Source organism: Mobula hypostoma, chromosome 12 (assembly GCF_963921235.1).
Source record: "Mobula hypostoma chromosome 12, sMobHyp1.1, whole genome shotgun sequence".
Lineage (NCBI taxonomy): Eukaryota > Metazoa > Chordata > Chondrichthyes > Myliobatiformes > Myliobatidae > Mobula > Mobula hypostoma.
This window is the reverse complement of record NC_086108.1, coordinates 33267748-33281830: the sequence shown is the minus strand read 5'-3', so window position 1 is coordinate 33281830 and position 14083 is coordinate 33267748. Positions and strand designations below refer to the sequence as shown.

At 43.5% G+C, this 14083-nt stretch overlaps 1 protein-coding gene across 1 annotated transcript in view; it reads right to left on the bottom strand.

Moving 5' to 3' along the window:
- aldh9a1a.1 (aldehyde dehydrogenase 9 family, member A1a, tandem duplicate 1) overlaps nucleotides 1-7176 on the bottom strand; it is a 43976-nt gene extending 36800 nt beyond the window's left edge. Inside the window, exon 1 of the mRNA XM_063063811.1 lies at nucleotides 6734-7176. Coding sequence (XP_062919881.1) covers nucleotides 6734-6899 — 166 coding nt within the window. The 5' untranslated portion in view covers nucleotides 6900-7176. The remainder of the gene's footprint in view (nucleotides 1-6733) is intronic.
- Nucleotides 7177-14083: the final 6907 nt, after the last annotated feature.

Below are 14083 nucleotides of genomic sequence, written 5' to 3'. Positions count from 1 at the left end.
GAACAACTCTTATAAACTACATACCGCTAGGCAAAGCATGTTACAATGGCTGCACTAGCAACTGCTAGGTGCAAACTGCTTCGTGGTATCTTCACGAGGGTTTGCTCTCGCATTCTGAACACCTGTTACTCTGGGGCAGGGCCTACCTCAGCCTCAGGAGGATGGTGGTCTGAGTCAATCCAGCGCAAATCACTTCCATTCAGTGTTTCAATGAGCCAATTTTCCCAGTTTTACAAGCAGTAATGTGGCAAGTTTCTGCACCAACTAACCCCAGCAACTCCACAAGCAGAGGCAGTTCGACTCCTTTAATGCTGCAGGTATCTTTCAGCAGTATCTGCTTCCAAAGCTACAAAGCTGCACTGCAAGTAGGGAAATCCAGTGCAATCTGAATGCAAACACAGAGCACATTGCACAGTACTTCTCCACCTCCCCCACCCCCGGGGTCCCCTTCTCCTATGGTCCACTCCCCTCTCCAATCAGATTCCTTCTTCTCCAGCCCTTGACCTTTCCCACCCACCTGGCTTCACCCATCACCTTCCAGCTATACCTTCTTCACCTCCCCCCACCTTTTATTCTGCCATCTTCCCCCTTCTTTCTCAGTCCTGAAGTGAGGTCCCGGCCCGACCCGTCAAGTTCCTCCAGCGTTTTGTGTGTGTTGCTTCAGATAATTCACTAGTGCAGTGACCATAGCTGCTGCCAAAAAGTGCCAGAAACCCAGACCACCCCGTTCTCAGGTGCCTTTTGGGTGCAGTTACCAACGCACTCTCTGAGTGTACGAGTTTCCTTTGGGTGACGCAGTTTCTTTCCATATGCCAAAGATGTGTCATCTAGTAGGTTAACTGGGAAGTGTAAACAGCCGCTAGTGTGTAGCTGAATGGTTGAATCTGAGAGGAACCGATGGGAAAGCGGGAAGCTTGTAAGCAAGATCAGGCAGGGGCACAACAGCAAACAAGCAAGGTCTGCTGGCTTAACACTTATTTTAATGTAAGAAACCTGCCAGGCTGGGCAGATGAATTCATGGCATGGATAGGTACATGGGACTGGGATAGTACAGCCATAACAGAAATCTGGTTGAGAGAGGGGCAGGACTGCCAGCTCAGTGCTCTGTACTACAGTTGCTACCAAGCTGAAGATATGAGAGAAGGAGAGTGTTGCATTTTTGATTCGGGACAGCATCACGGCAATACACAGAGAGCATATTCCTGGGAGGAGTGTGCAGTGAAACTCAGAAATAAGGAGGTGGTGTTTAATGGAATTGTACAATAGGCCTGCAGCAATCAGTGGAAATTTGAGGAGCAAATACATAGGGAGATCCAAGATAGCTGTGGATTGTAACAGTAGGTGATCTTAACTTCCCTAATAGTGACAAGGAATGTCATAGTGCAAAGTGATTAGATATGGTAGAATTCGTTATGTACAGGAAAGTTTTCTCAAGTATTATGTAGATGGCTCAACTAGAGAGAGGACAGCAGTGAAATGAGGCTGAAGTGTCGGTAAAGGAGTATGTTGCCATCAGTGACAATAATTCTATTAGTTTTTAAACAGTTATCGAAAAATTGTATAACACTAATCCACAATTTAAAATCCTATATTGTGGCAAGCTAAACTTTAATGACGGTAGACAGGAACTTGCAAAGGTAGATTGGGAGAGGTCGTTTGTAGATAAAGAAACATCTAACAAATGGGAGGTTTTAAAAAAAATGAGAGGAAAAGTTCAAGGACGGTATATTCCTGTCAGAGTGAAGGGCAAGGCTGGCAGGATTGGGCAACCCTGGTTCACAAGGTACATTGAGGCCTGGTAAAGAAAAAGGTGCACGTCTGGTAGAGAGAGCTGGTGTCAAGTGAATTCCTCAAGCATAAGGGACATAGGAGTATTCAAGAAGGAAATCAGAAGGCAAAAGGAGTATATGAGATAGCTGTAAAGGAGAACCCCAAGAGATTCTAGAAATATAGAGCATGCCTTCCACTAATTAATCTCCAGTCCACTTTTGCTTGCTCAAGTTACCTCCATTGACTGAAACAGGCTCCTGAGTCCATAAGGTCCGCGCTGACCATCTAGCACGTATTTACACTAATCACAAAGTCACAGAGTTTTACAGCACAGAGACAGGCCCTGCTCCATGCCAACCACGGTGCCTACCTCAGCAGGTTCCATTTGCCTGTATTATTACCAACTTGGGCTAGCCCAATCTATGTAAAGATTAAAGTTACCCATGATTACTGTTGTTCTCTTCTTGTCTCTAATTTCCTGGGTAACTCCATATTCACATCATCACCCAACCCCTTTGGGAGATATGAGTGCAATGTGTGTGTAGAATGGGCAGAGAAATGACAGATGGAATACAGTGTCGGGAAGTGTATGGTCATGCACTTTGGTAGAAGAAATGAGAGGGTTGACTGTTTTCTAAATGGAGAAAAAATACAAAAAGCTGAGATGCAAAGGGACTTGGGAGTCCTTGTGAAGGATTCCCTAAAGATTCATTTGTAGGTTGACTCTGTGGTGAGGAAGGCAAATCCCTCCCCACCAGTGAACACATCTACAAGGAGTGCAGCTACAGGATCCCCATCATCCAGCCCACACTCTCTTCTCGCTGTTGCCATTGGGATGGAGATACAGGAGCCCTAGGACCCACACCACCAGGGAAGGGGCAAATATTACCCTTCAATCATCGACCTGTATCCTGATCCTAGCCCTCCATACTCCTCACAGGAAAACACAGAAATACAATGGAAAATCAGTGTTAAACTATATGCAACCCTCTCACCAGCTGCTCCACCAACTTGGCTCATTATAAAGCAAGTACATTTACCTATTTTCAACTTTATCAAACTGTTAACAGAGAAGGAAAAAGAAATATAAAGGGGCCGATTACAGTTGAACAAGTCTGAATGTGCACATAAGTGTCAGAGCTCATTTCTGTAGCAGCTGGGAGTAGCTTTACTCATGGCGCTGAATTCTCCTCACCAACCACAGGTCTAACAGCCCTTTAAATCCTCCACCTCGTTAAGCAGTCCTTGCGATTGGGTCTCCCCTTCGGATGGGATACTCCAATCGTCTTCTCTTTGCCCCTCCTGCCAAAAGACCCAAACCAGACTACTGTTCTTCAGGAAAAAAAACTTCCTGCCCAGCTCCCGAGTATGTTCCATGCCATCCCACTCCTGATTGGCTGACACAATATTCCTAAGTTGGACAACATGGCTCTTTATCTTTAGCCGAAGCCAAAACACTTGGTAGTGGGACACGCTGCTTTTACAGAAAACTGCTAAAGTAAAACACAAAGAACTAATGTTCAAAAGAAGACAAATGGTGCAAATAAAAGTAATAAGTAAATAAATAACATTGAGAACAAGAGTTGTGAAGTCTTTGAAAGTGAGTCCATAGTTGTGGAATCAGATCAGTGTTGAGTTGAGTAAAGCTATCCATGCTGGTTCATCCAGAGGAATCAGTGGTGTCTCAGCCAGAGCATGTCTTAATTGAAAGTGACATGCAGAAAGAAGTAAGTGGGGATGAGGACGACAGCAGTTCATCGAAGGAGTGTGAGGGCGAAGTAGAGGAACAAGAAATGGAGCGGGATTTGGAAGAGAATGTGGATGAAGCTGCTCTTAGTGCTAGTGGGAATACTGTTAGCGATGTTAGCCAGCAGCCTGAGGAAGGACCCCGTCGGCCAGCATTGAAAAAGTACCCTTCGCAATAGTTTGGCAATCAGCAAAGGAGTATTCGTGGCTGGTTTGACCTGTACTCCTGGCCGGAATATTCAATCACAAAAGATGCTACATCCTGCTTCGCATGCAGGCATTTCCTGTGTGGAGGACATGGGTTCCATTCTGTGTCTACCTTCACTGTCACCGGTTACCGCAACTGGCGGAAAGCTACAACAGCTTTCAAAACCCACCATGTAAGTGCAGCTCATAAGTTTGCTATGGCGGCATGGGCCGAATTCAGATTGAGAAAACAAGACGGTTCAAGATTGGGAAGTATGCTTGACAAAGGACATGCAAAGATTGTCCAAGAAAATTGTGAGTATATGAAAGCAGTGGTTGAGTCTCTACGCTATACCGCGTGCCAAGGCACTGCCCAGTGAGGACACCGGGAGAATGATAGATCTGGCAATAGGGGAAACTTTGTTGAGTTGCTCAGTGTAATTGGGCAGTTTGATAAGACTGTAGCTAAAAAAAAAAGGACAATTCTGGAAATGCAAAAAACACCCATCACGATATCCAAAATGAAATTATGGGTATTATGGCAGATACGGTCAGACGTCAAATAAGTGCAGAAATCAAGGAGGCTGGACATTTTGCCATCATGGTGGATGAAAGTAAAGACGAGTAAAAAGGAGCAAATATCAGTGCTGGTGCGGTATTTGAATAACGAAACAGTGCTTGAAGAATTCTTGCACTTCACTCCAGCAGAAGGGTTGGACGCAGAGTTGCTTCTTAAAAGCATTGAATAGACACTCGTCCAGTGTGTTATTGATAAGAACGCGTGTATACGTCAGTGTTATGACGGGGTGGCAGTGATGTCCGGGTGCAATAACGGGGTACAAGAGAGGTTCAGGAAAGAGGTCCCGCAGGCATTATATATACACTGCCATGCTCACAGACTTAACCTTGTTTTTGTGGATGTTGTGAGCAATGTACAACAAGCAGGAAGGGTGAGTTTTCTGAAACTGTGCAGCTGCTTTACAACTTCTTTTCAAACTCTGTTGCCCACGATTTTTTCATAAAGAAGCAGCGAGAACTGGAATCAACTGCACAGCCCGTGGAGTTGAAGAAATTGTCAGATACACGCTGGGCATGGCAGTATACAGTTTTGAGGGCTATAAGGATATCACTCCCTGCCATTCTAGCTACACTACAGGATATTATGGGTCAACCAAATGCACGGAGAAAAATGGAGGCCAGAGCTGTAAATGGACTGATTGACGAGCAGTTTGCTTTACTTCTCACTCTGTTTGAGGATTTATTCCAAGTCACCAAGTTCATGTCAGACCAGCTACAATCTCCCAGTTTGGAGCTTTCATCTGCTGTGGACTTGGCTCAGTCTGTTACCGATGCACTCTCAGCAAAACGGGGAGAGGAATCATGGAATGAAATTCAGGTAAGAGCTAGGGACCTGTGTGTCAAGACCGGTATACAGAGCAGACCACATGAAAGGAGACAGGCTCAGCCACCCCGCCGTCTACATGATTTTGTTGTTGAGGCCCAAACTGAACGCACACCTGTCACATCCTCTGATGACCTTCGCAACCACTGTTTCTATCCAGTTATAGACAGACTTCTGACTGAAATGAAAAGACAGTTCTCAATTGAGACTGGGGGTGTTCTGAATGGAGTCTCAGCATTGAGTCTCAAACACAAGTTCTTCCTAGACAAGAATTGTCTTTGGCCAATGGCCCAATACTATGGAGTGACTGAAGTGAACCTGACTGCAGAGCTACATCAGGTTCGGCGTCTGCTGTAAATAAAACAAAAGCAAGGACAGACAATGAATGACACAGTGGAATTTCTAGCTCTAATGAGACCCTACCACGATGCATTTATAGATTTATACAAACTAATCTGCATATCACTAACTCTGCCTGTTACATCTGCCTCATGCGAACAGAGTTTCTCTTGCCTCAAACACTACTTAAGAAATAGCAGCGGCGATGCTCAGAACAGCAACTTGGCTCTGTTGGCCATAAACAGCCAGAGGACCAGGGCACTTGACATCCAGAAAATCATTGATGCTTTCACCACCAATCACAACAACAGACAGATTGTGCTTCTCCGAAAACATCAATGGCGAGTGCAGTTGATTTTTTAAAAATATGGGCCAAGACTAATGCTGATTATTATTATTATTTTGTGGTGGATACCTCATAGTCCTTATGTTTCCTGCAAATCCTAAAATATTACATTTACTGCTATTAAGCCTACTGGTTTTGCTTAGACTTCCAAATGGTGATTCTGTTGATTCTTGTCTTAAATTCAATAGCAGAATTAATTGAGGTATTGCATTGTCAGGGTACGATTTGTCCAACTCCTGGTAAAGCCTTGCATCTGTTGTTTGCCTTATTTGACTTTAATAACGGTGTATCTTTTGGCATTGCTATCTAATGCGAATAGCAGTGGGTTCGTGTTGTGTTTTTCAGTTGAAAAGCAGCATTTCACGCTGATGGCGGGATTGGTGCGTGATTCACGTTGTCCGCTGTTGCTCGGATGCTCTGTTTGTTTTTTTTTTGTTTATGCTCCATGTAGCCCAGGTTGTCTCCGATGCCGTTGACACTGTAACAGTTCACTTCTATATTAGATCTATCAATTGCTGTTGCTTGTGAATCAACAGAGGCATTTATAGTAGGCACATAATGCTTGAAACTGACTTTTTAACGCCACGCGTCTGGCCTTGCGAATACATATTACAATACAGTGCACCCCTCAGCACCATCACTGAATCATTCAGCCCCTCCATAGCACCAGCAAGAAAAAATCTCTGGCGCCGCCACTGACCTTTAGTTGTCGTCCCACCCAACCTCAATGGAAAAAGCCTGCTCGCATTTACCTTTCATAATTTTGTATACCTCAATCAAATCTTCCCTCAGTTTTCTACATTCCAAGGAATAAAGTCCTAATCTACTCAATCTTTCCTCATAATGCATAGTCTACTCCTGTTCCTAATTTCTACGTTTAACAGTCATAATTCTAGTCGCGGTGGCTGCAGGGAATACCTTCAGTCCACATCCAAGCACTGTACCTGTGGCGGGCTCATGCACTTGCTCCCTCTTGCTGCCCCCTCCGCTTGCACACGGCTGCACCCGGCCTCCGTGTCGGTAGTTGAGCGGTTCCTTGAGCTGGAAAGCACCCGTGGAGGCGGCACGGAGCAGAGAAATTGGAATCAGCCGAGTGCGTAAGACTTCCATCGAGGCCTTGCTGGGCCCAGCTATGCTGCCCACTGTGCTTCAGTAAAACAGGAATGGAAGGGCAGTTTGCAAAAAGTAAAAACTTCTGCAGCAGAATCTGCCGTATTTTCTTTGTTTCAAAATGTCTAAGGGGAGCAAGCAGATCCTTTTTTAAAAATGCAATCGAATAACTGGACTCCGTAATAAACGAACTTTGTATCAACCCTTGAACTACAGTTGCAAGGCCATTTCTCGCTCTGATTGGAGGAAGCTTGCAGGAATCCGGAGTAAAAAGGGCGTATACTGACAAGTTGTAGCCGGGCTGAGCAGAGATACAAGCGAGACGGCAGATGCCGGAAGTACCTGGCAGGGTGAAGCTGATTGAATAATACGTCTGCCGATCAAGCTTGGAGCCCGCCCCGTTGGAAAGTGAGCTGATACCCAATTTAAACTCAAACAACAGGAATTCTGCAGATGCTGGAAATTCAAGCAACACACATCAAAGTTGCTGGTGAACGCAGCAGGCCAGGCAGCATCTATAGGAGAGGTGCAGTCGACGTTTCAGGACGAAGGGTCTCGGCCTGAAACGTCGACTGCACCTCTTCCTATAGATGCTGCCTGGCCTGCTGCGTTCACCAGCAACTTTGATGTGTGTTACCCAATTTAAACTAATGGTTAAAGAAGACGGGTTTAAGTATCAGATAAAAGGAAACAGGTGTACAACGTTGCTAGTATAAAAATAGGCTGTTCTAGGACTGAGAAAACTTAATGATTCATCAAAATAATGAAAAAGGTAAAGGAAACTAGAATACGAGTAGGGTAAAGACAGACCGAGAGAACTTCAATGGATATATAACGGAGAAAATGTTAATTAAGTATATGCGAGTGCCTCACTGACCAAGATGGGAGATCATGCGGAATAAGGAATGGGAGATAAAAAAAATATTTTACCTCCAACAGTAGGAAACTGTAGGTCTGGAGTGAATGAGGAAATCAAAGAAAATAGTAATAGAATTAAAAAGGAGAAATTAATAGGTCTGCAGGACGAGTCCTCGGGACTTGATTACCTGCATCCGAGTTTTAATGGTGTCTATGGAGATATTGGATGCAAATTTCCAATGGTTTTTAATGACTTTTCCAAATACGCCTTCACGCTCCCTTTCTCCACCTGGCTCTATCTGCCTCATATATCACCTCATATTTCTTCTCTGTCTACCTATCACCCACTGCCTCCTCTCACCTCTCCTCCATTCTTTATACCAGCTCCTTCATACTCCACCTTTCATTCCTAACCCTGTATCTCAACCTGGAGTACATACAGTTTCTCTACGGATTCTGCTCACAAGTTCCTCCCAGTGTTTTTTGCTCCAGATTCCGGTCTTATTTTTTTTGAATAATTTTAATATATTTCCCATAGATTGAAAAACAGCGAATGCAACCCTATTTCTTCAAAGGGACAGGGGAAAAAGGTAAGTATAGATAGCCTGATTTGCGGGGGGGGGGGGAGAGGAATGCTGTTAATAAGAAAGTTGTAACCGGCATGTGAAAAATAATAAATGTATTGGGCAGTGTTATCATGGGTTCATGTTGAAGTTCAAGGCTGTCAAGTCTGTTATTATTTTCCAGCTCTTAGCTCCATCCCTCCCTCTCCTGTCTTCTCCTATCATTTCGGATCTCCCCCCCCCCCGCCACTTTCAAATTTCTTACTATCTCTTCTTTGTTAGCCTGAGGGGTCTCGGCCTGAAATGTTGACTGTACCTCTTCCAATAGATGCTGCCTGGCCTGCTGTGTTCCACCAGCATTTTGTGTGTGTTGCTTGAATTTCCAGCATCTGCAGATTTCCTCGTGTTTGTGTTATGATTTTTATTTGTTGTGACTAGCAAAATAGATAACGGTGAAACAAATGATGTGGTTTATTTGGATTTTCAGAATCCAAATAATTCCTTAGATAAACTACAAAAAAATGAGCAATAAACAAAATTAGGACACACAGTATAAAGGGTGGGGGATTGGCATATTGGAAGGATTAATAAATGGACTGTAAGACAAAACAACAATTAGACTTTTTAGGTTGGGAGTTTGTGCTTGTCTGGTGCTGCTGGGCTTCAAATGTCACAGTATCATTCAATAATCTGGATCAAGAGTAATATATGTAAGACAGCTTATGGTACAAAGGTGGGGTGTAAGAAGGATAGAAACATAGAAAGCCTACAGCACAATACAGGCCCTTTGGCCCACAAAGCTGTGCTGAACATGTACCTATCCAGGAGTCTCTTAAAAGACCCTATTGTTTCCGCCTCCACCACCATTGCCGGCAGTCCATTCCACACATTCACCACTCTCTGTGTAAAAAATTTACCCCTGACATCTCCCCTGTACCTGCTTCCAAGCACCTTAAAACTGTGCCCCCTCATGCTCGCCATTTCAGCCCTGGGAAAAAGCCTCTGACTATCCACATGATCAATGCCTCTCATCATCTTATACACCTCTATCAGGTCACCTTTCATCCTCCGTCACTCCAAGGAGAAAAGGCCGAATTCACTCAACCTATTCTCATAAGGCATGCCCTCCAAACCAGGTTACATCCTTGTACATCTCCTCTGCACCCTTTCTATGGTTTCCACATCCTTCCTGTAGTGAGGTGACCAGAACTGAGCACAGTACCCCAAGTGGGGTCTAAGCAGGGTCCTATATAGCTACATTATCTCTCTGCTGCTAAACTCAAATCCACGACTGATGAAAGCCAATGCACCGTATGACTGCTTAACCACAGAGTCAACCTGTGCAGCAGCTTTGAGTGTCCTATGGACTTGGACCCCAAGATCCCTCTGATCTTCCACACTGCTAGAAGTCTTACCATTAATACTATATTCTACCATCCTATTTGACCTACCAAAATGAACCACCTCATACTTATCTGGGTTGAACTCCACCTGCCATTTTTCAGCCCAGTTTTGCATTCTATCAATGTCCCACTGTAACCTCTGACAGCCCTCCACACTATCCACAACACCCCCAACCTTTGAGTCATCAGCAAATTTATTAACCCAACCCTCCACTTCCTCATCCAGGTCATTTATAGAAATCACAAAGAGTAGGGGGTCCCACAACAGATCCCTGAAGCACACCACTGGTCACCGGCCTCCATGTAGAATATGACCAGTCTACAACCACTCTTTGCCTTCTGTGGGCAAACCAATTCTGGATCCACAAAGCAATGTCCCCTTGGATCCCATGCCTCCCTACTTTCCCAATAAGCCTTACATGGGGTACCTTATCAAATGCCTTGCTGAAATCCATATACACTACATCCACTGCCCTACCTTCATCCTCAAAAAATTCAATCAGGTTTGTAAGGCACGACCTGCCTTTGACAAAGCCATGCTAATATTATACGTCTCCAAATGTTCATAAATCCTGCCTCTCAGAGAGAATAAAGACAAGTAGATGGTTAAGAATATAACAGATGCAATATAATGTGGAATAAGTTGCATGCCATCATGGACAATATCTCCCATCCACTACATAATGTACTGGTTGGGCACAGGAGTACATTCAGCCAGAGACTCATTCCACCGAGATGCAACACAGAGCGTCATAGGAAATCATTCCTGCCTGTGGCCATCAAACTTTACAACTCCAACCTTGGAGGGTCAGACACCCTGAGCCAATAGGCTGGTCCTGGACTTATTTCATAATTTACTGGCATAATTTACATATTACTATTTAACTATTTATAGGAAGAGGTGCAGTCGACATTTCAGGCCGAGACCCTTTGTCAGGACTAACTGAAGGAAGAGTGAGTAAGGGATTTGAAAGCTGGAGGGGGAGGGGGAGATGCAAAATGATAGGAGAAGACAGGAGGGGGAGGGATAGAGCCGAGAGCTGGATGGGTGATAGGCAAAAAGGGATACGAGAGGATCATGGGACAGGAGGTCCGGGAAGAAAGACAAGGGGGGGGTGACCCAGAGGATGGGCAAGAGGTATATTCAGAGGGACAGAGGGAGTGCTCCCCATCTGTAATTTCTTCGGCTCTTCAACTTTTCGACCACACTTTGACTCAAACTCGCTATCATAAATCTCTCTCCTTTTTCTCCCTCTGTCCCTCTGAATATACCTCTTGCCCATCCTCTGGGTCACCCCCCCCCCTGTCTTTCTTCCCGGACCTCCTGTCCCATGATCCTCTCGTATCCCCTTTTGCCTATCACCTGTCCGGCTCTCGGCTCTATCCCTCCCCCTCCTGTCTTCTCCTATCATTTTGCATCTCCCCCTCCCCCTCCAGCTTTCAAATCCCTTACTCACTCTTCCTTCAGTTAGTCCTGACGAAGGGTCTCGGCCTGAAACGTCGACTGCGCCTCTTCCTATAGATGCTGCTTGGCCTGCTGCGTTCACCAGCAACTTTGATGTATGTTGCTTGAATTTCCAGCATCTGCAGAATTCCTGTTGTTTACTATTTAACTATTTATGGTTTTATTACTATTTATTATTTATGGTGCAACTGTAACAAAAACCAGTTTCCCCCGGGATCAATAAAGTATGACTATGACTATGAAAAATGCAAGAGATATGGGTTAGTTCAAGAAAGCAGTTCTGATTCAGAAATTTTAAAATTATACCAATATGTGAAATGATTACTTTTAATATTACACCATGGAAGTAAATCAAACAATTACATTTAAAATCGAATGTGTGTTGTAAAAGACATTACTGAGCTTTTCCTTTTTACTCAAATTACTGTTGCAGTTTGCATCTGTAGGAAAACTTGGAAAATATGACGGAAGTAGTTGTTGTTTTCTCTTTTATTCACTTATGTGCTGTGTGTGTTGCCAACAAGACCAACATGTGCTGTTGGTTTGCAAACCTCAGGAATTATGTCCATGAAGATAGCTGTTCCACTACAGATATACAGTATAAACAAATAATTCACTTTAAAGTCATTCCTTGTATTATTACATATTTGATTTTAGAAAACTATATCTTAAATTATTTTAAGAGATCCAGTCCACTAGACAATCTATTTCTTTGCACTCATTTCAATTATTTAATAACTTTGAACATTAAATGTAAACTGAGTCGCATTCAGAAACAGCTATAGTATGATGCGTGAAATAGTTACACATCAGCACAATCATTGCCAATTTTGACAGGCTGCCTAATGGTATGGTCCCTTTAACAATCAGACCTACTAACTTCTTCAGGCCTCTGAAGTCCATTAAATAAGAAAACAAAAAGGTTTTCAATGATGAGGCTGTGACGGCATAAATGAGATTTGCTTCTTCAATAGCTGAATTGCACTTGCTATATGCCCATATTAAGCTTTTCTGCTTCAGAATGTAGGGGAAAAATATGCTCAATCAGAGCCTATACTATCTAAGTGCAAAATCAGAACTATTCTGTTATGTATATGTGAGAATATCTCAAGTATACTTTGAAATAATTCAGAATGTGGCAGTATTTAGCTAAAGATAAGCTTTATTTGTCACATGTATATAAAACATATTGTGAAATCCACATATTGTGTCACTTGCATCAATGACTAACAGTCTGAGAATTTGTTGAGGGCAGCTCTCCAGTGTCGCCATGCTTCTGGCACCAACATAACATAGCCACAGTTTACTAACCCTAATCTGTACATCTTTGGGATATGGGAGGAAACTGGAGCATCCTCAGGGGACCCATGCAGTCGAGCAGAAAACATACAAACTCCTTACAAACAGCAGCAGGAATTGAATCCTTATCACTGATCTCTGGCACTGCAAAGCATTGTGCTAACCACTATGCTACTGTGCCACGGTTTGTGTTTCTTAGGAATTAAGTTATAAAAATGAACAGCATCATTGTGGCACTGCTAGTAGAGCTGCAGTCTTCTAACTTGTACAATGTGAGTTCAGTCCTGGCTTCTGATGCCGTCTGTATGGAGTTTGCTCATTCTACAATCACTTAGGCTTCCTCCCACATCCCAAAGACACAAAAGCTGGTAGCTCAAGTAGCCATGATAAACTACTGCCAGCGTGCAGGTGAATGGTAGAACCTCAGGTGGAGGCTGGGTAGGAAATCTGAAGAGAATGTGGGAAAGTGCAATTATTGTGGGATTTGTACAAATGGGTAATTGATAGTTGTCATCACCTCTGTAAGCAAAGGGTGGAGTATATAACCTGTATGAACTCTGAGGAAAACATTGAGTTAACATAGTGTGTTCCATTCCGGGACTTTAAATCAAATTTATCTTAATTACCTGCTGAAGCAACAATACTGCTAAATTAACAGTATAATTGAAGGATGATAGGAACTATTTGCACATGAAGTGTAAACTACAAAGTTAAGTAACAGAGTATATAATTAAATTGGATTTATGTAGTATCTTTAACATAAAAATTTTCAACATAAAACAGTAGTCATGCACAAGATATTCCAATTTCCCAATCTTGAGGCGGGAGGAAAAGATGGGGATGCGATGCAGCGCGTGCAGCTCTCCAGTGAAATGATATCGTATTTGTAAGTAGGATGCCGTGCACAATTCTGATTTGATGGAGACAGACGTGAGAAGCACCGAGGAACATCTGGAGAAACTTCTGAAATGCCCGGTTCGCTGCCATTGCTACTGTGCAATCGAGAATCTCCGGAGGGAAGGCCCCAAAATCCTCGGCTTTACCTGCTGCTGGTGGCCAGAGCTGGGGTCGAAGCGCTCGGCAGAGATGGTGCTCGGTGTTGGAGGCTCGGAGTTTTTGGACGACTCAGAGTCGGACTGTGGTCAGGCATGGCAGGGAGCGTTTTCTTCCTTCTCCCATCTGTGTAAGATGTGGGACTTTCGAGAGACTTTGAACTTTTTTTACGGTGCCTATGGCCCATTCTTCATCAAGTTATGGTATTGCTTGCACTTTTGTAACTATATGCTATAATTATGTGGTTTTTGTCAGTTTTTCAGTCTTGGTCTGTCCTGTGTTTCTGTGATATCACACCGGAGAATATTGTATCATTTCTTAATGCATGCATTACTAAAGACAATAAAAGAGGACTGCATGTCCTCATAATCTAATCTAAACAAATCTATTTTAATATTTCACTTTGTAATCTCACTTACGGGAACTCTGTTGTTCATGTTCCATGTGTTTTTGTTAACTTTTTTTTATTGTTTGCATGGTTTGATCAAGGCATCAAGGGTAAGGGTGAAGGACAAACTGGTGTTCAGCTCACTGCTTTTGCGA